At 37.9% G+C, this 19,690-nt stretch overlaps 2 protein-coding genes across 7 annotated transcripts; both read left to right on the top strand.

Annotated features, from left to right (window-relative positions):
- The first annotated feature begins 1,569 nt into the window (after positions 1 to 1,569).
- Positions 1,570 to 6,400, top strand: LOC120720509. Its single transcript, XM_040010238.1, has 6 exons — positions 1,570 to 1,612; positions 1,760 to 2,074; positions 2,164 to 2,523; positions 4,817 to 4,945; positions 5,035 to 5,078; positions 5,190 to 6,400. The coding sequence occupies exons 1-6, from the start codon at positions 1,570 to 1,572 to the stop codon at positions 5,319 to 5,321; spliced, it is 1,023 nt and encodes a 340-aa protein (XP_039866172.1). The 3' UTR covers positions 5,322 to 6,400.
- A 5,361-nt stretch (positions 6,401 to 11,761) lies between these two features.
- LOC120720532 (signal-regulatory protein beta-2-like) lies at positions 11,762 to 18,892 on the top strand. Of its 6 annotated transcripts, none has more exons than XR_005692971.1 (6): positions 11,762 to 11,994; positions 13,696 to 13,787; positions 13,933 to 14,690; positions 14,874 to 15,130; positions 15,230 to 15,359; positions 16,852 to 18,892. XR_005692971.1 is itself a non-coding variant. In XM_040010264.1 (4 exons), the coding sequence occupies exons 2-4, from the start codon at positions 13,745 to 13,747 to the stop codon at positions 14,655 to 14,657; spliced, it is 684 nt and encodes a 227-aa protein (XP_039866198.1). In that variant the 5' UTR covers positions 11,762 to 11,994; positions 13,696 to 13,744; the 3' UTR covers positions 14,658 to 14,857. The 6 variants fall into 6 exon arrangements, 1 of the variants encoding a protein (XP_039866198.1); XR_005692973.1 differs by lacking the exon at positions 16,852 to 18,892 and having other exon boundaries at positions 13,933 to 14,208; positions 14,341 to 14,690; positions 15,230 to 16,146; XR_005692974.1 differs by lacking the exon at positions 16,852 to 18,892 and having other exon boundaries at positions 14,874 to 14,996; positions 15,087 to 15,130; positions 15,230 to 16,146.
- The last annotated feature ends 798 nt before the right edge of the window (positions 18,893 to 19,690 follow it).

Raw genomic sequence — 19,690 nt, 5'->3', positions numbered from 1 at the left:
ATCTGAGCAAATAATATACAACAAAAAAGAAAAAAAAAACAAAAGAAAAAGAAAAAGTAGATAAGTCCCTCCCACCCACCTCCCCGTGTTCAGTGTTGTCCCCAAACGACACACACCAATTTCCCAAAGCTCCCCTGCTTCTATTAAGAGTCCCATTCACCTTATTCATAACCACAGCCCCACATGAGCAGAAGCATCTGAACTATGAATCACACATGTAGTCCAAAACATATTCAAATTAGAAAGTCACAAAGTCCAACACAATAGAGTAAAATAATTAAGAGAAGGAAAGAGAAAAACTGCCACGTCGCATTTACCCGTAACCGAAAAACGGACCTGTTTCACTTCTCATCAAAGCTGACCCCGGAGTCCCTTTTAAGTGACAAGTACTGGAATATATTTAACCTCCCAGGAAACAAGGGCAAACTCACCAACATCTGAGATTTCTAAATGAACATTGAACATGAAACTAAGCTAAACCAAAGATCGTCCGTTTATTGATTGACAAAAATATAGTCACGATGGTATGAAAGTCCCGGTGGTTCTTATGAAATGTCATTCGGGCGATGACTCAAACTTGGAGTCAATGAAATCTTTCACTGCTTTAGGAGAGTCGAATACCTGTGTTTCTCCATTAAACGAGATCCAAAGCCGGGCAGGATAAAGAAGACCGTAGCGAACTCCGTCTTTTTTGGTTTCCCAACAGTCTTGAAGGAGTTGCCAGAGATGCTGAGCACTTGTTGGTCCTTTTGCCTTCACTCTGCTGTCCATCTGTGTGTGTGACATCAAACTACACTAATATCCAACAGTTGATTCTGTCTGTTCAAGAGACATAGGAACTTTTCAGTGTTCACTGTACTCTAATTCTCACAAGACAAAATAGAATAGAATAGAATAGAATAGAACAGTATAGCCATTTATTGTCATTGTACATGTACAACAAAATTGTGGGTGCTCCATACCAGCTGTCCCAGAATAAAATCTAAATAGTAGACAACAGGAATAAATAGCAAACAGGAGAAATATATACAATCAAGAGGAATATATGCAAAATACCATTAAAACACAAAGGCACACATTAGATTAGTTACAAAGTTACAAGTTAAAAAGTGCTTGGAAGTAGTGCAAAGAAAAGATACAGTCTGAACAGAGTCAGTTTGGTTTGCTATGTAATTTTCATATGTAATTTGCACCACAAATTACACATAAGTTCTGGTTTTGAAGAAAATAAATCATGCTGTGTGCTGTTCAACACTACTGAAGAACAAAATGTTATGGTCCCTCAACTTAACATTTCCCTGAACTGCAGAACTTGTGGTGTTTTAGGCAGTTTTTGCAGTACATATTAAACCATACATAGAGAGTCAAAAAAAGGAAGTGAACAAACATTGTAACAGGAGATGAAAAAAGATCATATGTTTTAGAAAAAGATCAAGATGAAATTGGTGTCACAGGAAGTTTATTTTAAGTCTTTTCTGTGTTAACCAATCAGACGCATTTTATGGTCTAACCCAGTGTGCTCATTTCCCCTTCGTAACTTACTGAAAAACCCTAAGGTGCATTTTCAAGATGGTCATCTTATGGATTACATTGCTTTTTCTTCATCGAGGAAGTAAGGGGGGATTTGCTTCTGTTTGTTTGTTTTTTGTTTTATCTGGCTATCTGAACAAACTGAACGTGTTATTTATGTGGAATAGATTCATATATAGATAGACATAGAGATAATAACATAAAAACTGAACGTTTTCTTTTACCGCAGATTCTCTGGTTCCAGTGAAAACAGTCCATGTTGGTGAAACAGCAACATTAACATGTGTTTTACCAAATGAAGAGTTTGGCAGCAGAAAGGTTCAGTGGTACAAGCAGAGAGTCGGGGATACTCTTAAATTATTAGTGTCACTTTCTGGAAAACCTTCTTCAGAGTTTTTTCAGTCAAGATTTTCTGTACATAACAGTAAAGATTTTAGCAACCTGACCATTTGGAATGTAGCCCAAGAGGATGAGGGAATGTATCACTGTGGAATAGACACCTGGATTAAACTTGAATGGAGTGGGACATATTTGTTAGTAAAAGGTAATGAACTGATCAACTTTTACAAAATTATTAAATGCCTCTGAGAATGTGGTGAATAATTTACTTGTATTACATTTTGTATTACACAGGAAACACTGAAAGGACATCAAACTATATTGTTGTACAGCAGCCGACAGAATCAAATCCACTCCGTCCAGGAGACACAGCAACTCTTCAGTGTTCAGTTCTGACAAATTCTGAGAACAACACATGTTCAGGACATCATAATGTTTTCTGGTTCAGAGATGGATCTAATAAATCTCTTCCAAACATCATCTACACTCATGGAAACAGAACTGATCAATGTGAGAAAAGATCTGACCCTCAGGATGGATGTGTTTATCGCTTCTCTAAGAACGTCAGCTCCTCTGATGCTGGGACTTACTACTGTGCTGTGGCCACATGTGGGGAGATATTATTTGGAAATGGAACTACACTGGATGTTCAAGGTATCTGTGCCTGATTTTTAAATCAAGACATATAATATACATAAATCAGATAATATTTATCAGAATCAGAATCAGAATGGGTTTTATTGCCAAATGTTGAGCAGGTTTACAACATTAGGAAATTGCTGCGGTGCTTCAGTGCAAACATAGTGTCATAAATTACGCTAAAATAGACATGAAAACAAAAATAAGAATAAGAATTAAAAGTGCTAAGTAGATAGATATATAGATGTTACATATACATTTATATTTAAGTACCAGTAATTAATACACGTTTTTATTTCATAACCAGAGGTGGGACCAAGTCATTGTTTTGCAAGTCTCAAGTAAGTCTCAAGTCTTTATCCTCAAGTCACAAGTCAAGTCTCAAGTAATGTCAGGCAAGTCAGAGTCGAGTCTCAAGTCACTGGTGTAAAAGTCAGAGTAAAGTCACAAGTCTGAAATTTTGAATTTCAAGTCCTTTCGAGTCTTTAAAAAAAACGAAAAAATAATGTTGCAGTTATGCTAAATGTAAATATTAGACCATGTAATTTTTAAATCTGTGTTTTTCTCAACACATGACGAAATAGTGAATGTAGAAAATATACACAAATTGTGAAATTGCACCTCTATAAAATGCAGCTCAATTAAACCTAGCTCCAAGAATAATTTTCACAGTTCCGAGATAAGCTGCATGTTATTCTTGGATGCGGTTGTAGGACCGGCTTTAAAATCGCATGACAAAAATATCATACACATTAAAAAAAACTGCATCACCAACGTAGCCTGGACAACATTTGCTAGTTAGATGAAGTCAGCTATCTCATCGTAGCATATTTATATGCATATTTATAATCATACGGTTCTTGGAGTGAGTGCATACACTCATGAAGTTTAGTAACTTCAGGTCACTGCAACAAGCCCAGGTACAGTTTACCGACGGATGGGTACAGGACCTTGAAATGCACCGTGTAGAACGAAAGACCATCGTACGTATTGTAACGATGGTTAAGTGTTATTGTACAGTGACATGTTGGTTATCTCTGCACACTGTTGTTGTTCCTTTAAGATTCATGTTTGGTCGTGCTGCAGGAAGTAGGGAGGGTGGTGTACAGGAAGGGGAGGGGGGACCTGGTTGTTCTGTGTGTATGTGTGTGCCAGGGTGGAGAGAGGTGGAGTACGAGGGCGCTCTCCCCTGAGTTAGCAACCCTCTTGCTTATGTGCCGAATAAATGGACAAACTGAGACCCAACCGTCTGGTTCTTGTGAATGTTACAGTATCATAAGTTTACCAGTCTCACAAATCGTCGTCATAAATACACATTCGTTAACCGTTTATTAATATAACCTTTGAGCTCAACGGTAATTAATTAGTAGCGGAAATAATTTCTGGTAGCATTACAGAAATGTAGCAGTGACAATAATACTGTATGCTGTAATCGTACTGGGCAATTAGTGATACAAAACAACTGTTTTATCCTGTGAATAAAAGTATATGTTTTTGTCAGTGTACCATAATAACAGAAGCGAAACGCAATATTGTGTCAGGACAATTCACTATTTATGCACAATAAACAAAGGAGCATAGCGCCACAATTTCTGTTCAGCGCCAGACTTGCTTGTAACCTATATCACCAATTATGTTATGAAAATGACGTATTAACTACTAAAAAACACTGACCTTCGTGTAAATGCTTGGAGCAGACTAACATGTGAGCTGGAGTGTTCTGGGACGTTATATTTGATCTTTGAATGGCTGCAATCCAGGCCATCCGTCGCCTCCTTGTTACTTCGGAAACATGGCTGAACAATTTCTCTTCAACGATGTAATCCGATAACAACCGATCTCTTTACCCGTCGGCTTCCCGTGGCTGTCATGCGACCGGCTATTGCAGTTAATAATACAACAGCTTCTTGACATTTTTGTGTTTCTTTTTATCGCTGTGTAACTGATTTCAATTGAAAGCCTGCGTGCGCTAGTACCTCTTGCCACGAGTTCCCAGAATCCTTTGCGGTTTTACCCCTGAATGACGTCACATTTTCAATCTCTATATAATATGCATGTTAAATTTTATATTTGGGGTGAAATATCAAGTCTTTTCAAGTAAACCGGTTCATGTCCAATTCAAGTCCCAAGTCATTGGTGTAAAAGTCCAAGTCAAGTCACAAGTCTTAGAACATTTTTTCAAGTCAAGTCTAAAGTCATAAAATTAATGACTCGAGTCTGACTCGAGTCCACACCTCTGTTCATAACTACTGCAATCTTACTATTAGGCAACTCTAATTTTGTTTTCTCACCTTTACTATTGTTGCAGAAAGCAGTGCATCATCACAGACAGCCAGTGCAATTGTTTTTCTGCTCTGTGCTGTCATGGGTATAAATCTCTTTGTTACTGCTGTCCGCATTTACTTAACCAAAAAAACCAACAACAGTGATCACAAAGGTAATTGAAGTTACTCACAGTTCACTATAAATAAAATAAAAGATTCTTAAATTGATATTAACTTGTTGTCTTTCTGTACTATGATCAAGCTCCTGTCCTGCAGAAAAACCTTAGTGATCAGAAAAGACAACAGGTAAAGTATTAAATGCTACGATTACTCTCACAAATATGAAAATTCAAAATAAATATTAAAGGTTAATAAGCATTTTGACATTTTTGAATATTTTCCATTTCCATTTGCCAGATTAAGGACACACAGATGTTTTCTGCTGTTGTCTTTGCCGTGATGGAAGCTGATATTTGCAACAAAAAGGATGCAAAGGCAGCAGAGAAGCAGCAGATCTACACAGCCATCAAAGCTTTTGGGCTGGATTAGATCTACTTACTCTTGCTTGGTATGAAACAATCTACAGTAGAGGATTTTTTTCATCTTATAGATAATACGCTTTTATGTGTTGAAATTATGCTCTAGTTCTTTACATATACACTTGCATACACATCCAAGCTGCAAGCTTCCTTGTGTAGTCTGCTCATGACTGTCGGTTGCTTTTTTTCTGTTTTATTTACAATCTTATGTGCTGTCTTTAATAAAGCCCAAGTTATCAAAGTAATTATGTTAAAAATGGACATTACTGCACCGGGGGTGTGATTAAATGGGTGCCCACATAATTCCCCTACTTTCTTTCCTGTCATGCTAACAACCCATTCCTTTTTAATTAACATTTCTGTAAATTACTGCAAGGTTGTTGTAAAGTATTAATGTAAATAATATTTTCAGGGTGATATTCATGTACCAGGAAAAGGTAGCCAGTAGCCTACACAATTTCCTTAGGGATTAATAAAGTATTCTGATTCAAATTTGATTCAAGGGTCACTTAATTCCAGAGCAGCACATTTTTTGGAACCTTTTCTGCTCGACCATCTCTGATTTGCATAAAAAATGTTCATCTTTCGTCACATAACAATTGCTGTGAAATTTCTGAAATCAAACAACTGTGTAAACATAGTTAAAAGAATCAAGAGCAACCTGATTAAATATGTTAAACACGTCAGAATTTGAATATGTAGAAAAAGTATTTTGAGATTGAAACACATTTAGTCTTCCACTGTTTCCACTGAAAAAAACATTAAAATACCTGCATAGAGACTGTAATAATAAACTATTAATGGAATGGTAAAGTTTTTATCATGGTGTTTGTGTGAAAGACCGTCTTTTTGTACTGTAATCAGTGTTTATGTTGAAATAAAAAATTACTGCAAGAAAATCTGTGTTCCACTGCATATCCTTGATCAATGAGACATAAGATTTTCATTTCTCTTTGTATGCTAAAACCTGTTAGCCAAACTTGACTATTCCCTTTTTAACGTCATCCAACACTGCTATCATTTTTAACAGCTTTTTTTATTTTTATTTTTTATTAAAAGCTTACAAAGCCCTGCTTGGCTTAACATATTGGTCCTTCATCCCGTCAGTGTTCTGGAAGGTTTTATTGTTAAATTGTTGCTCATTGTCTTTTGGTGTCTTTTGGCCAGTTGTGCTTCAGATGGATGTTCAGTTAGTTACCTGTTGTTGTTAAAATTGGGGCGGCAGGGGGAAGGAGGGGGATGCAACACAGTCTCCGTGTAGTGATCACCCAGCAGGGCAAGGATTCGTAGCACTGCATAGTTTGTCTAATCTATTATAAATAATAACATAACTGTCTGCTCCTGTATTTTATTGCATGTTGTAGTAATTGTATATATAACATTCAAGAAGTTTTCACAGGTTATCACTTGTTCCACATGTGTGATGTTATAGCCTTATTTCAATGGATTAAATACATTTTTTACCTCATATGCTATGACAAAATGAAGAAAGGTTGCTTGAAATTTTTACAAATTTATTAAAGCAATTAAACTAAAATATAACATTCAGTGTAGAAGTTAAAGGTTTTGTGGTGCTACATAGTCTGTCTAATATATTATATACAATAATAATAGACACTGGTGCAAAAGCACAATAACAGTCAATACAAATATAAAGTTAACAGTAATGTCTGATAATATGTGGGGTGTAGATATACAGTGTTTTACATGAACAGGCAGACTTTTATACTTTGTGTAGACTTTACAGGTATATACCTATTTTTGTGGCACAGAATATGACATACAACAACTTAATGCATTAACAATATGACACAATGAGTATATGAAAAAAATATATATGTATCACACAGAGAGTCATATATCTTTCTGTCAGTCTCAGAGTTAGAGCTTGTGAGCTCTGCAAAAAATGTGTCATCCAGAGCATGTGTTATGCTCAGACATGTGGATTATTGATTAATGAAACATGCCAATATTAGAATAAAAGGATATTCTGACAATGACTATTATAACTTCAGTATAACAGGCCTTGATTGAACTTTGGTGCTTTGGTGCTCTAAAGCAAAGAAAACCCTTTGGTGTCTACATGAAATAAGACAATAATAAATAAGATAATAATAATAATAATAATAATAATAATAATAATAATAATAGGGCAGCAAAGTCTTTCTGTGTGGAGTTTGCATGTTCTGCCCGGGTACTCCGGCTTCCTCCCACCGTAACAAAGACATGCAGTTTGTGGGGATAGGTTAACTGATTATTCTAAATTGCCCATAGGTGTGATTGTGAGTGTGAATGGTTGCCTGTCCCTGTGTGTTAGCCCTGCGACAGACTGGTGACCTGTCCAGGGTGTACACCGCCTCTCCCACTATGACCCCCCGCGAACCTGAAAAGGGTAAGTGGAAGCGAATGGATGGATTGATGGATAATAATAATAATAATAATAATAATAATAATAATAAAGTAAAACTCTGAATACATTTACTGAATAGGTTTCACTGATTAATAATATTTTAAGTCAGTCATAAAATTTTGCAAAAACTTCCTGAAGTAATTGTTTCAGTAATATATCCAAAATTCACTTTATACCAGTAAAATAAGCCAACATCATCCCCAGGGATATTAGGGTTCAAGGTTCAAGGTTCAAGGTTCTTTATTTGTCACATGCATATACAAGTATAACACACAGTGAAATGTAGCCTGACACGCTCCTCGACATGTGCAAAAAAAATTAGGGGGGGGGGGGGGGGTAGAGGAAGAACATATATATATATATATAGATAGATAGATAGATAGATAGATAGATAGATAGATATGTAGTATATACATTGGGTGAATGTGCAGTAGTAGCAGCAAGCAGGTGAATTCTGTACATTAATATGAATAGACATCTGACTATTTTACAGGATAGACAATATAAACATATTTAAAATTAAAGGAATTGAAATGTACATTGTGCCTTGGTTTAGTGTCTGTAAGAGTCCTGACTCAGTCAATTATAGATGATGTGAGAGGGCGGGTGTGTGTGTTTAGGGCACGGATGGCTTGGGGATAGAAGCTCCTCTTGAGTCTCTCTGTCCTTGCCCGGAAGATGCGGAACCTTCTACCAGATTGCAGAAGTTGGAACAGTTTGTTGCCAGGATGGGACGGGTCCTTCAGTATCTGCGCTGCTCTAGTCCGGCATCTCCTGGTGTAGGTGTCCTGAAGCGGGGGGAGAGCAATCCTGCAGCAGCGTTCTGCTGTACGGATCACTCTCTGGAGAGCTTTTTGGTCCTTCACACAGCTGTTCCCAAACCACGATGTCATGTTTTGTGTGAGGATGCTCTCCACAGCGCCTGTATAGAAAATCCTGAGGATCTTTGGAGAGACCCTGAACTTCCTCAGTTGTCGTAGGTGATACAGGCGCTGCCTAGCCTTTTTGGTCTGGACCTGAATGTGGGCAGCCCATGTCAGGTCTGAGGAGATGTGGACACCAAGATACTTGAAGGACTGCACCCTCTCCACTGGAGCTCCATTGATGATAATGGGCTTGTAGTCTCTGTGCTGACCCCTTCTGAAGTCCACCACCAGCTCCTTGGTCTTGCCGACGTTCAGCTGGAGGTGGTTGTCCTGGCACCACGATGCCAGATTCTTCACTTCATCCATGAAGGCCGTCTCATCGTTGTTGGAGATGGCACCCAACACCACTGTGTCGTCAGCAAACTTCACAATGGTGTTGGAGCCATGGGTGGCCACACAGTCTGAAGTGTAGAGGGAGTAGAGCAGTGGCGAGAGGACACATCCCTGAGGTGCTCCTGTGTTGATGGTGATGCTGTTAGAGACGCATCTACCCACCCTCACTACCTGAGTTCTGCCAGTGAGGAAGTCCAACACCCATGCACACAGACGGCTGTTAAGTCCCAGATCCCTGAGCTTTGTGAACAGTCTGCAGGGCACTATTGTGTTAAACGCTGAACTGTAATCAACAAACAGCATTCGCACATAGTTACCCTGTTTCTTGTCCACGTGGCTGAGAGTGGTGTGTAGGACGTGGGCGATGGCATCCTCTGTGGATCTGTTGGATCTGTAGGCGAACTGCAGCGGATCTGTGGTGTCTGGGATGGAGGAGGAGATGATGTTCTTCAGCAGCCTCTCAAACACCTTCATTACTACCGAGGTCAGTGCAACTGGCCGGTAATCGTTCAGGGATGAGGGTTTGCTGTTCTTGGGCACAGGGATGATGGTGGATCTTTTGAAGCATGTGGGGACCACAGACTTCGCCAGGGACTCGTTGAAGATGTAAGTGAACACACCTGAAGAACAACAGCCCTCTCATGCCACAAAAACTTCTCCTGAACAACTCAAGGAATGCAAGATAGAGTACAACATTTTGCCCAACCTTCAGACTCAAGCATTCACAGGATGCACTATAACAAGCCACAAATACCATTCAACTATTCAATAACCCAATGGCTGAGGAGAGGGACATCTGGTAGCCTCAATTCAATTCAATTCAATTCAATTCAATTCAGATTTGTTAATATAATGTCACAACACAAACTACTGTTGCCTCAGTGCTCTTTATATTTTAAGGTAAAGACCCTACAATAATACAAAGAAAACAGAGAGCACCATACGTCACATGACCCCCTATGAGCAAGTGCTTTGGTGACAGTGGGAAGGAAAAACTTCCTTTTAACAGCAGGAAACCTCCAGCAGAACCAGATATAAAGACAAGACAAACCGATGATGTGGATGAGAGCCAGAGATTAATAATAAAAAAAATTATATCTATAACAAATTATAATTAATTATTATAAATTATAATTATAAAAAATAAATAGTGAATGAAAAGGGTGACTAAAAAACCCTCAAGCAGCCTAGACGCACTGCAGCTTAACCAAGGGAGAGTTCAGGGTCACCTGATTCAGCCCTAACTCTATCCTTCATTTATTTCTTATCTCGTTTTAAGCCTAATCTTGAAAGTACAGATAGTGTCTGTCACCCGAATCAAAACTGGCAGCTGGTTTGAAGAAGGGTTTGAAAACTGGCGCTGGTCCCATGTTAAGAATCGGGTGTTGAGGGGATATGGTACTAGAGTCATGGCGAGCCTGATTATCATGACCTTGAATTGAGGGCAGATGTTTTTTAAAATTCTGGATTTAACAAACAGCCAATAAAGAGAAGCCAATATAGGAAAAATATGCTCTCGCTTTCTAGTCCCTCTTTGTAATCTTGCTGCATCATTTTGAATCAACTGAGTTTTTAGGACATCCTGATAATAAGGCATTACAGTAGCCCAATAATAAATGCATGAACTGTTTTTCCAGCTGTACTTACACTGCTTCTCCTGTGATCTAAACCTCTATAAGTGGCAGAAAAGGAAAAGATGAATGGATACACTGATGCAACCAGATAATTTTGATATATAACAGCCTTATTTACAAGCTAAACCAGTAAGTACTTTTTAGAAAGAGGCAGTAACACGTTTTCTGCAGAAACAGAGAAACTTTGACATGACTGCTGCATGTACAGGAACTGTTTACATATGAAAACAAAAATGTTGCACTTAGGAGCACATCAAAAAGCTAACAATGGCCAGTGCACACACAACTGTGCAAAGATAGTTTAACCGAATTGACTTATCCTTTTTCATTTCAAAGTGCAGTGGTATTTGTACGTTAGTGCCTGTGAAAGAACAAGCAAAGCCACATGTGGCAGCTGAACTGTGAGATACAGGCTGCGGCTAGCTACTTCTCTGCAAACCGGTTTACTCCGAACACACAAGTATTTTGTTATCTACAGGATGTGTAGCCTGTTCACAGTGTTACGACTTTGTCTTTCATGTCGACTTGCTGATTGGGTGCAGGCACTACCCACAGCTAGGTTGCGGTTACAAAAAGATCAAATACAATAGTTTAGCGCAAAAGAAGTGGACAGTCCTCTCTCACGTATGCCTTAACAAATGTGTGTCACAGCACACATGCAACATGCCACACATAGCACACAAGGACACTTTGTATGCAACTGTCTGCACCAGTAGCTTTCAGAATATGATATTAAATGGCACCCTAGCCTTCCTCTCTAATAGATTCTCAAACCCATTAATTAGGGCAGGCACAATTCAGTTCTGAGTACAAAACAGGAAGCGATGCTTTATATAAATTTAGAGTTTTTGGAAATCCTGATAAGGTTTGCAAACAATAACCCCCATGCACAGACACTAAAAATCAAAAGAGAAAAAAATCCTGTGTGGATTCAAACCAGGCAGCCTCATCACTGCTGAATTTTCCATGCATCATTAGTTTCGCACAGCTTGTGAAACAAAAAGCAAGGAATCAGCCACAAATGACTTTTGTATTAGTTATTTGTTTATGATTTTACCTCATTAACATTACTCCTGCTTCTACCACAAAAGCTGGTTCTACAATTAAAATGGATAGATAAAAGTAATGATGAATACTTGTCATGCCTTCAGAAATGTGTTCTCATGTGTTCTTTTTATCTCGTTATCACAGCTTAGAGCGACTCGTGTATCTTCGTAGCGACTCGTGTATCTTCGTAACCATGACAGCACGAGAGCAGTGCATGCTGGGAGTCAGGAAGTGAATCTACCGTGTGACTCGGGATATTAGCGTGTGGGCTCATGCAGCCGCCAGCTCCGCCGTTACAGGTTTAATCCTTTTCCCCTCGCTAAGGCATAGTCTGTGAGTATAATTCATTTTTGTACTATTAAGCGGCGAAGCGTTTGAACCGTTGTCTGTTATTCGGTTAGCTTTATTGTGTCTCATATAAGCTATGCGGCTAGGTTGTTAGGCTGTAATAATTAGCCAGATGTTTTGAGCTTATTGTATCTATAATACATCTCATATATTTCATTGTATCGTGTTTACAGTTTCACAAAAAGTACCCAGTAAAGCTCCTGGACTTCAACCCCCTGTGTCTCGGAGATTTATTTGGGAGTGTTTAAGCTGGATGGAAACTTAGCCCATTACAATACTCTTATTTGGTGCTGTCTTGTGAGCTAAAGTGAGCTAAAGTAATTGAACAATATACATCCATACAAATGTGTCGATCTATCAGTTAAACCAATGAATGAATAATAAATGAAGACATTTTGAGGTAACAGATTATCTGTACTGTTTATTCATTCTAACGTCTGTCAGCAAAATTGTGCCAGTTTAGGGTTTTATTGGTAAAACCCTATAGCGCTTTTTCCAGTCCCTAAGGACCCCAAAGCGCTTCACACTACATTCAGTCATTCACACACAGGCGATGGCAGCTACATTGTAGCCACAGCTGCCCTGGGGCGCACTGACAGAGGCGAGGCTGCCAGACACAGGCGCCACCGGGCCCTCTCACCATCACCAGTAGGCAAACACAGGGTTAGTATCTTGCCCAAGGATATTAGGCATACAGCCAGGAGGCAGCCTGGGATCGAACCACCGACCTTCTGATTAGTGGCTGACCTGCTCTGCCACCTGAGCTACAGCCACCCATTATTCTAGATGTTTATGTACTTTGTTGCAGCGGTAATCATAATTTATCTTGTCTTATATTGGATGGTAATGAAAAAGAAACTTTACCCTTGGAGCTTTTGCCAGATGTCCACTGGGCTGGTTTTGAATGAGGATAAATTTTGAAATTTTGGCACCACCGCTGTTTCTCCCACCTATTTCATGTGTTTCTATAAGTACTATGTAAATGCATTTTTACACTTCAGGATATCGGCCAAGACATGGACATGTTATGTCATAGATTTCCCACTGAAGCAGGAGCTGAACGTAGGAGACACACCTTAGTATTAATCCTGGAAATGCTGCAGATTATCGATAAAGATGTCTGGCATTTCTTCTTAACAAAACTGAGGTAACCAAAGTGGATGGATAGAATTTTATTACTTAAGTAATAAACTTAACATAATTAAATGTCTACTGCTGTTTTCTATGAAATGCTCTACAACTTGCATATTAGTTCTGTCTTTGAAGAAGCGAAACTATTTAGTATTTGTTCATCCTGCTCTTCAGCTCTTCCGAAGAACAACATGACATGGCCTTGCACCAATGAAACATGCAGGTTGCAAATTTTCTCTAAAGTGCAGAGTATAATGTATTTGAGATATTTCTTGCAGCAAGTAGTACAACCAGGAATAGAACTGCATTTTACTGTTTCTGTGATTAACTTCTGAGAACATGAATTCCTATCAGATAGTCAAATGTGAAAATTGACTAATCTGAAATATTCAGAAAACAAGAAAAAGAGGTTTTTCTAAAAAAAATTTCTAAATATGTTTTAGAACGTTCATGTGGGGAGGTAAGTACACATCTAGTGTGACAGGAAGTGTACTTTTAAGCCTGCTCTATGTTAACCAATCAAATACATTTTATAGTCTAACCCAACATGTACAGTTCTCCTCTTAGACCTGCTGAAACACCACAACAAAGGAGCAGTGTCGAGATGATCATATTATGGGCTGCATTGGTTTTTCTCCATCAACGCTGTAAGTGCTTTTTTATTCTGATTATGTGTCTGAAATATAATTATTTATGTTGAATAGATTTGTGTGTATATACAATAACAAGAGTATTTTTAAATTTTAAATTATTTTTGTCTCTTGATTTTTTCTATGTTTTGTTTTCACTCAGATTCTCTGGTTCCAGTGAAAACCGCTCATCTTGGTGAAGCAGCAGCTTTAACATGTGCTAGAACTACTAAAGAGATCAGCAGTAGAGTCCAGTGGTACAAGCAGAGTGTCGGAGATGCTCTTAAATTAGTTGTTACATTTTATGGAACTACACAACCTGTTTATACTCCAGAGTTTCCTGAATCAAGATTTGAGGCAAGAATTGATAAAAATTTTGGCAACCTGACTATTGTGAAGACAGTCCAAGAAGATGAGGGCTACTATCACTGTGAGCAAGGTAGTTGTGTTAGGGGTGAATGGAGCGGGATGTATTTGTTAGTAAAAGGTATGCAACTGTTCTACTTTTACAAACATTTTAAAAATCTCTGAGCATGTTTTGAAGAATGTCTTTGTGTTTTGTATTACACAGGAAACACGCAGAGGTCATCAAACTATATCGTTGTCCAAAAGCAGATGGAATCAAATCCAGTCTATTCAGGAGACACAGCGACTCTCGAGTGTGCAGTCTTCTCTGATTCTGAGAACAAGACGTGTCCAGGAGATCATAATGTTTTCTGGTTCAGAGCGGGATCTCATCCAAACATCATCTACACTGACGGGAAAAGACATAATGAATATGAGAACAGATCTAACCCTCAGAAAAGATGTGTTTATCGCTTCTCTAAGAGCGTCAGCTCCTCTGATGCTGGGACTTACTACTGCGCTGTGGCCGCATGTGGGAAATAATATCTGGAAATGGAACTAAACTTAATATTCAAGGTACCCGTCCCATTGATTTTTAAATTAATCCATATAATATGTAAATTATATAATATTTAAGTGCCAGTATGTACAGTGACAATTAATTAATACAATTTTTATAACTTTGAGGTAACATCAAACATCTTTTTATTTTAGCAACCTCTAACTTTTTTGTTGTTGTAACTTATAATATTGTTTCAGGAGACACTCCGTCATCACAGCCAGGAAGTACAGTTATTTTTCTGCTGTGTGTGGGTATAATTCTGATTGTTATAGCTGTCCTCATGTACACATTCAAAAGAAACAACACTGATCATCACAAAGGTAATCAAAGTTACTCACAGTTCGCTACAGATCAAAAGTTAAAAAATCTTACATTTGTATTTATTGTCATCTGTCTATTCTGTAATCAAGCACTTGTCCAGCAGAAAAACTTTTGTGGTCAGAAAACACAACAGGTAAAGTACTTAATGACAGCAATATCCTCAGAAATATGAATCTTTTATGGTTAAGTTTTGATCTTTCCAATATTTTTTTTTTCTTTCTCCATTTCCCAGAATAAGGACACATGGATGTTTTCTGCTGTTGTCTTTACCATGATAGAAGCTGACAGATGCGAAATGAACGAGTCAAAGGTGGAGAAGCATGAAATCTACAAAGCTGTGAAGGACCTTTGGCCTTGAATAGGTGATCAAAAGCATGACTGCATAAAGTTAATAAGTTTTTAGTTTTGTTGTAGTTGCGTATGTAAATTTGCATATCCATGTAGAGCAGAGCTGAACTGCAACATTGCTGTATTTCTGACTGAATATTGCATTTTTTAAATCTTATTTCTTATTTTTATGTCTTGGCTTTAATGAAGCCCAAGAAAAACAAAAATATCATCTAAGTTCTAAACACATCAAAGTAATTATGTTGAAAATGGCCATTACTGAAATCACACAATGGATGTGACCTGATAGATGCCCACAGTGGCCTAAAGAAGCAATGCAGAACGATTTTAGGAGAAGATATTTATTCTTTAGATGCTTAATACATGCATATATTTATAATAATAATATAAAAAGTATTAATAATAATATAATTATAATAATATAAATACTATGTAAGAAATTGCAAAGTTTTATGACTATAATAATGATGTCTGTGAAAAAGAAATTCCATCAGTCTTTATTCATTTTAATTATATTTTATTTATTTTGGGACAAATCACAACAGTCACCTCATTTGGCACATTTGTCATTAATGCTGAAATTATTCAAATTTATGAACACAAATCTGACTGTCTGGCACTGTTTATCCTTGTTGATAAAACCTGTTAACCAAACTTGACCCCTTTGTAAGTTCTTCAGACATTGTCATCTATCAACAGATCTTCTGGTCCTTTAATTTTAATCTTAAATAAACATTGCTTGACTTGACATATTGCTTCTCCATCCTAAGTGTGTGCATATCTATGTATGTTGTTGCTCATTGGTGGCAGGTCAAACCATGTGGAGGGGTTTCTTTTTCCAGAGAGATGCTTCCTTTTGTTTGTGTTAATGTTTAAAGGGATTTGTTGAATGTTTTTCCTTTTGTTAATACTGCCATTTAGTTGTGTAAATGTGCATATTAGAAGTGAGTAGAGGTTTTGTGTTTTTAGATAATCTGTGTAGAGTTTTAGATCCCTCAGTTGAGTGAGTGGTACTGGCTGGGCAATTGGAGGGAAATTGATGGCCCTATTTAAAGCCAGTCTCTACCAGATGCAGGAGAGAGGAGAGGTGAGTTGTGTTGCCAGAGCCATGTTATGTTGAGTTTTGTTAAATGAATTGATTTGGGGGAAGTTATACATTAAATTAAGTTCACTGCAAATAAATTGCTCACCTTGGAAACCCAAAATGTCTGCATAGTCTGCTTCCCTACCACCTTCCTTGACGTTCAAGTCTGACTACTTCACATGGTGACAGAGCTCTCCAGCTGATTGTTTAGTTCGTTACCTGCAGCTGATGAAGCTGCTCATCGGGTCCACCAGTCTGTCAAATAAATTCATATTCAGCTACTTCGATCCAGAATGGAATGAGAAACATTCAGTACAATTAAAAACCGAGCAGCTTCTTTTCAGCTCACTTTCAGTCTAAACTTGAATTTAAAATTGTCATTGTTTTCAATTTTATGTGTATGACATTCACCTGTTTTTCAGTTGGCGCAACACGGTTGAATACACAAGAGAGAAGCATGTGCTTGAGACAGATTAAAGGCAGCCATGAGTTGGTTGGAGCACACTGTGTGTTCATGGATTTTTCATCTGGGCCAACAGTAATCACTGATTACATCCAGAAATGGAACTTTTTAATCAACCAGCTTCATCCTATAAGACCTAGGATTACTCTTGAATGGCCCTTGTCATGAAGGACTTAAGCTCATATCAGGAGCACCCAGAGGAGGTGAGAGTGGACAGATGGCCCATGGCACAGAGAAATTTGAAATTCATATCCATTAAACCTCATCATTGAACAAGCTAACCTGCCTTAAAATGTCATTTATGAATGTAAAAATAAACATTTATCCTTAATGAGCTAATATATAATAAGGTTGCGGTGCCATTATAAAGTCTAAATAAGCAATTAAAAAAGTATTTTATGCACATTTATGCATATGGTGATTAAGATATGAGCTTATTTTATTTGTAATTAATTGGTAATTCAGGCAGTTACAAATATTTATTGGCAGATGCAAACATAACCCACCTGAGGTTTGCAGAATGAACAGAGTCAAAACCAGAGTTTTTAAGGTTAGTTAAATCAGTACAGTAAAACATACAGTAATATAGTGAATATTATTAGTACTGTATACTAAAGCGTCTTCATTTAAAATAAATCCAGGTTGTAAATAAATATAAATAAGTTTATCACAAAATCACAGTGAATGTTTCACAGAGCTTCACAAACAAGTGTAAACACCATTATCATAATAAATGGAAAAAGTCTCTGTTGTTTCTTTAATTTATTCCTGAGGTTCAACTTTCCAGGATGGAAAAAATCATTCAAGACGTTCATAATGTTTTGCATCCAGTAAAATTTAACTTTTCACCACTTCCAGAACAATTAGAAACAACCGATGAGCACACTGTGAATAAAGATTAATGGGTTCTGTTATAAGATGTGTTGAACGTCAGACTTTTCAGCGTCACAAAGGCGGCTCTTCTTTAACATGGCTAAATCAACATACTAAATGCATTACATGGTCAGCAGTAATATTAATACAGTAACCTTTAAGCGCCAGACATATTATCTACTGAAGGAATATGTTTTAAATGTGTGACTTCTTAAGCTGTACCTCACTAACACTGCTGACTGAAGCCCAGCTGTAAATTTGCAGTAGCACAAACTGTATAAGCCACGTTGTGATAGGAATTTACTTGATAACTGATAACATCTATCAACCACACACTGTCTCTGATATAGGTGCAAGAAAAATCACCGTCTGAACTGTGCAAGACAACATGAGCAGCTATGAAAAGCAGGCGCCTCTATGTGACAGACTGCACCAGGAAATGAGAAGAAAACACACACAAGGAAAAATACAGAGAAAAAAAAACATAGCGAAGCTGACAAAGGCATCAAATGACACCTGTGAGGTGACCAACATATGTAAGCTGAAGAACGACTTTATAGGTTTTCAACGCCTGTGATGCTTTTGTTCAGTACTGCGTGACTTTGAAGAAGAAAAAGGAAGAAAGAAAGAAAAACAAACAATCTCAACTTTAGTTTTTTCACCAAACAAGACCTGAGTTTGTTAAACTTTTGGACAAACTGTACATAATAATCAAGTACAGCGCGTGTCATTCATTTCAACATTCATGACTTAATTTTAACTTATAGAACAACAATAGTAATAATTGTGTCTTGGACACACAGTTATTACAGACACAAGACAAACTGCTTTGGTTTATTAGGATTAATCCAGTGTGTGTGTGAGATGGAGTGCTTGGTTAGAAATGTGAATGAAGAAAAATAAATAAATAAATGAATGAATAAAACTGAGTGAATAATAATACAAACAACAGGAATCGATCTATCTACAGTGCTATCTGTTAAATATATAATACTTAAACAGTTATAGAGCACTATCCTAGAAAGGCACTCCTAACAGTGCTTATGCATCTAGCCCAGAAAACATGTTACTGTGAGAGGACGCCTGGGAAAATTAGCAGGGTAGGTCAAGCAACTCAGTAAATAAACTTAAACTCCCAGAGACCAGCCATTTGGCTTTTCTACCTATAAAACCCGAGAGCAGCCAAATGGCTGGTAGGCTTTTAGCTAAGCTTTAGCTTCAGCCAAGTGGAAGCTAAATTGGCTAGTCATTCATATGTATATTAGGTTGTTACCTGGGAATTCTGGAGGGAGGGGAGTGGGGGTGTGTGATTGAGGGCGTGGGGGAGCTGCTAAAAGCTGTGCACTTCCTTTTGTGTTTCATCTTGATGCATTCTCAATCATCCAGGGAAATAAATCTCCAAAAGTCACCAACTTGGAGTGTTTCAGTTTGCCATCTTAGGGAGAAATCAACACACATGGGTGTATGTCCTTTGTTGCTGAGATTTATTGATAAAAACAGTACAAAAAAACCAACCATTTGTACACATATTTACAAATAATAATAAAAAGTGAGTGAGTACATTTCAACATTTTCAGCAATCACTCACAATCCTGGCACTGCCATGGTATCTGTAGCCTGCATTTACCACATGTGTATCTGTTGCAGTGAACACATCGCACAGTGGCATGATTGTTCTTGCATTTGTGTGTTTGTGTCCCAAACTTGTCAGGTTTACTTGCAATATACTGCAGGAAACAGCACTGAGTCTTTGATGGGAAAAGCTGTTCATCAACGGTGATATGTAGACCAGGGTTGTAGCACGTGATGCAGTTGGTGACAAATGATCCCCACACACTGGAAATTGCAGCGAACTTTGCTCGATCACTGCGGGTGGACTTGTCATCAAAGCGTAGGTGTTGCATGATGTCTTGGAAGCGGTTTCG

Source organism: Simochromis diagramma, unplaced genomic scaffold (genome assembly GCF_900408965.1).
Source record: "Simochromis diagramma unplaced genomic scaffold, fSimDia1.1 OVJJ01000585.1, whole genome shotgun sequence".
Taxonomy (NCBI): Eukaryota; Metazoa; Chordata; class Actinopteri; order Cichliformes; family Cichlidae; genus Simochromis; species Simochromis diagramma.
Note: the sequence above shows the minus strand (reverse complement) of the source record. Positions and strands in the feature narration are given on the sequence as shown.

Coding starts and splice junctions, on each gene's coding strand:
- LOC120720509 (XM_040010238.1), top strand. CDS start 1,570: ATGGTCATCTTATGGATTACATTGCTTTTTCTTCATCGAGGAA. Junction 4,946..5,034: donor CAACAACAGTGATCACAAAG/GTAATTGAAGTT, acceptor ACTATGATCAAG/CTCCTGTCCTGCAGAAAAAC. Junction 5,079..5,189: donor GTGATCAGAAAAGACAACAG/GTAAAGTATTAA, acceptor TCCATTTGCCAG/ATTAAGGACACACAGATGTT.
- LOC120720532 (XM_040010264.1), top strand. CDS start 13,745: ATGATCATATTATGGGCTGCATTGGTTTTTCTCCATCAACGCT. Junction 13,788..13,932: donor GGTTTTTCTCCATCAACGCT/GTAAGTGCTTTT, acceptor GTTTTCACTCAG/ATTCTCTGGTTCCAGTGAAA. Junction 14,257..14,340: donor GATGTATTTGTTAGTAAAAG/GTATGCAACTGT, acceptor TGTATTACACAG/GAAACACGCAGAGGTCATCA.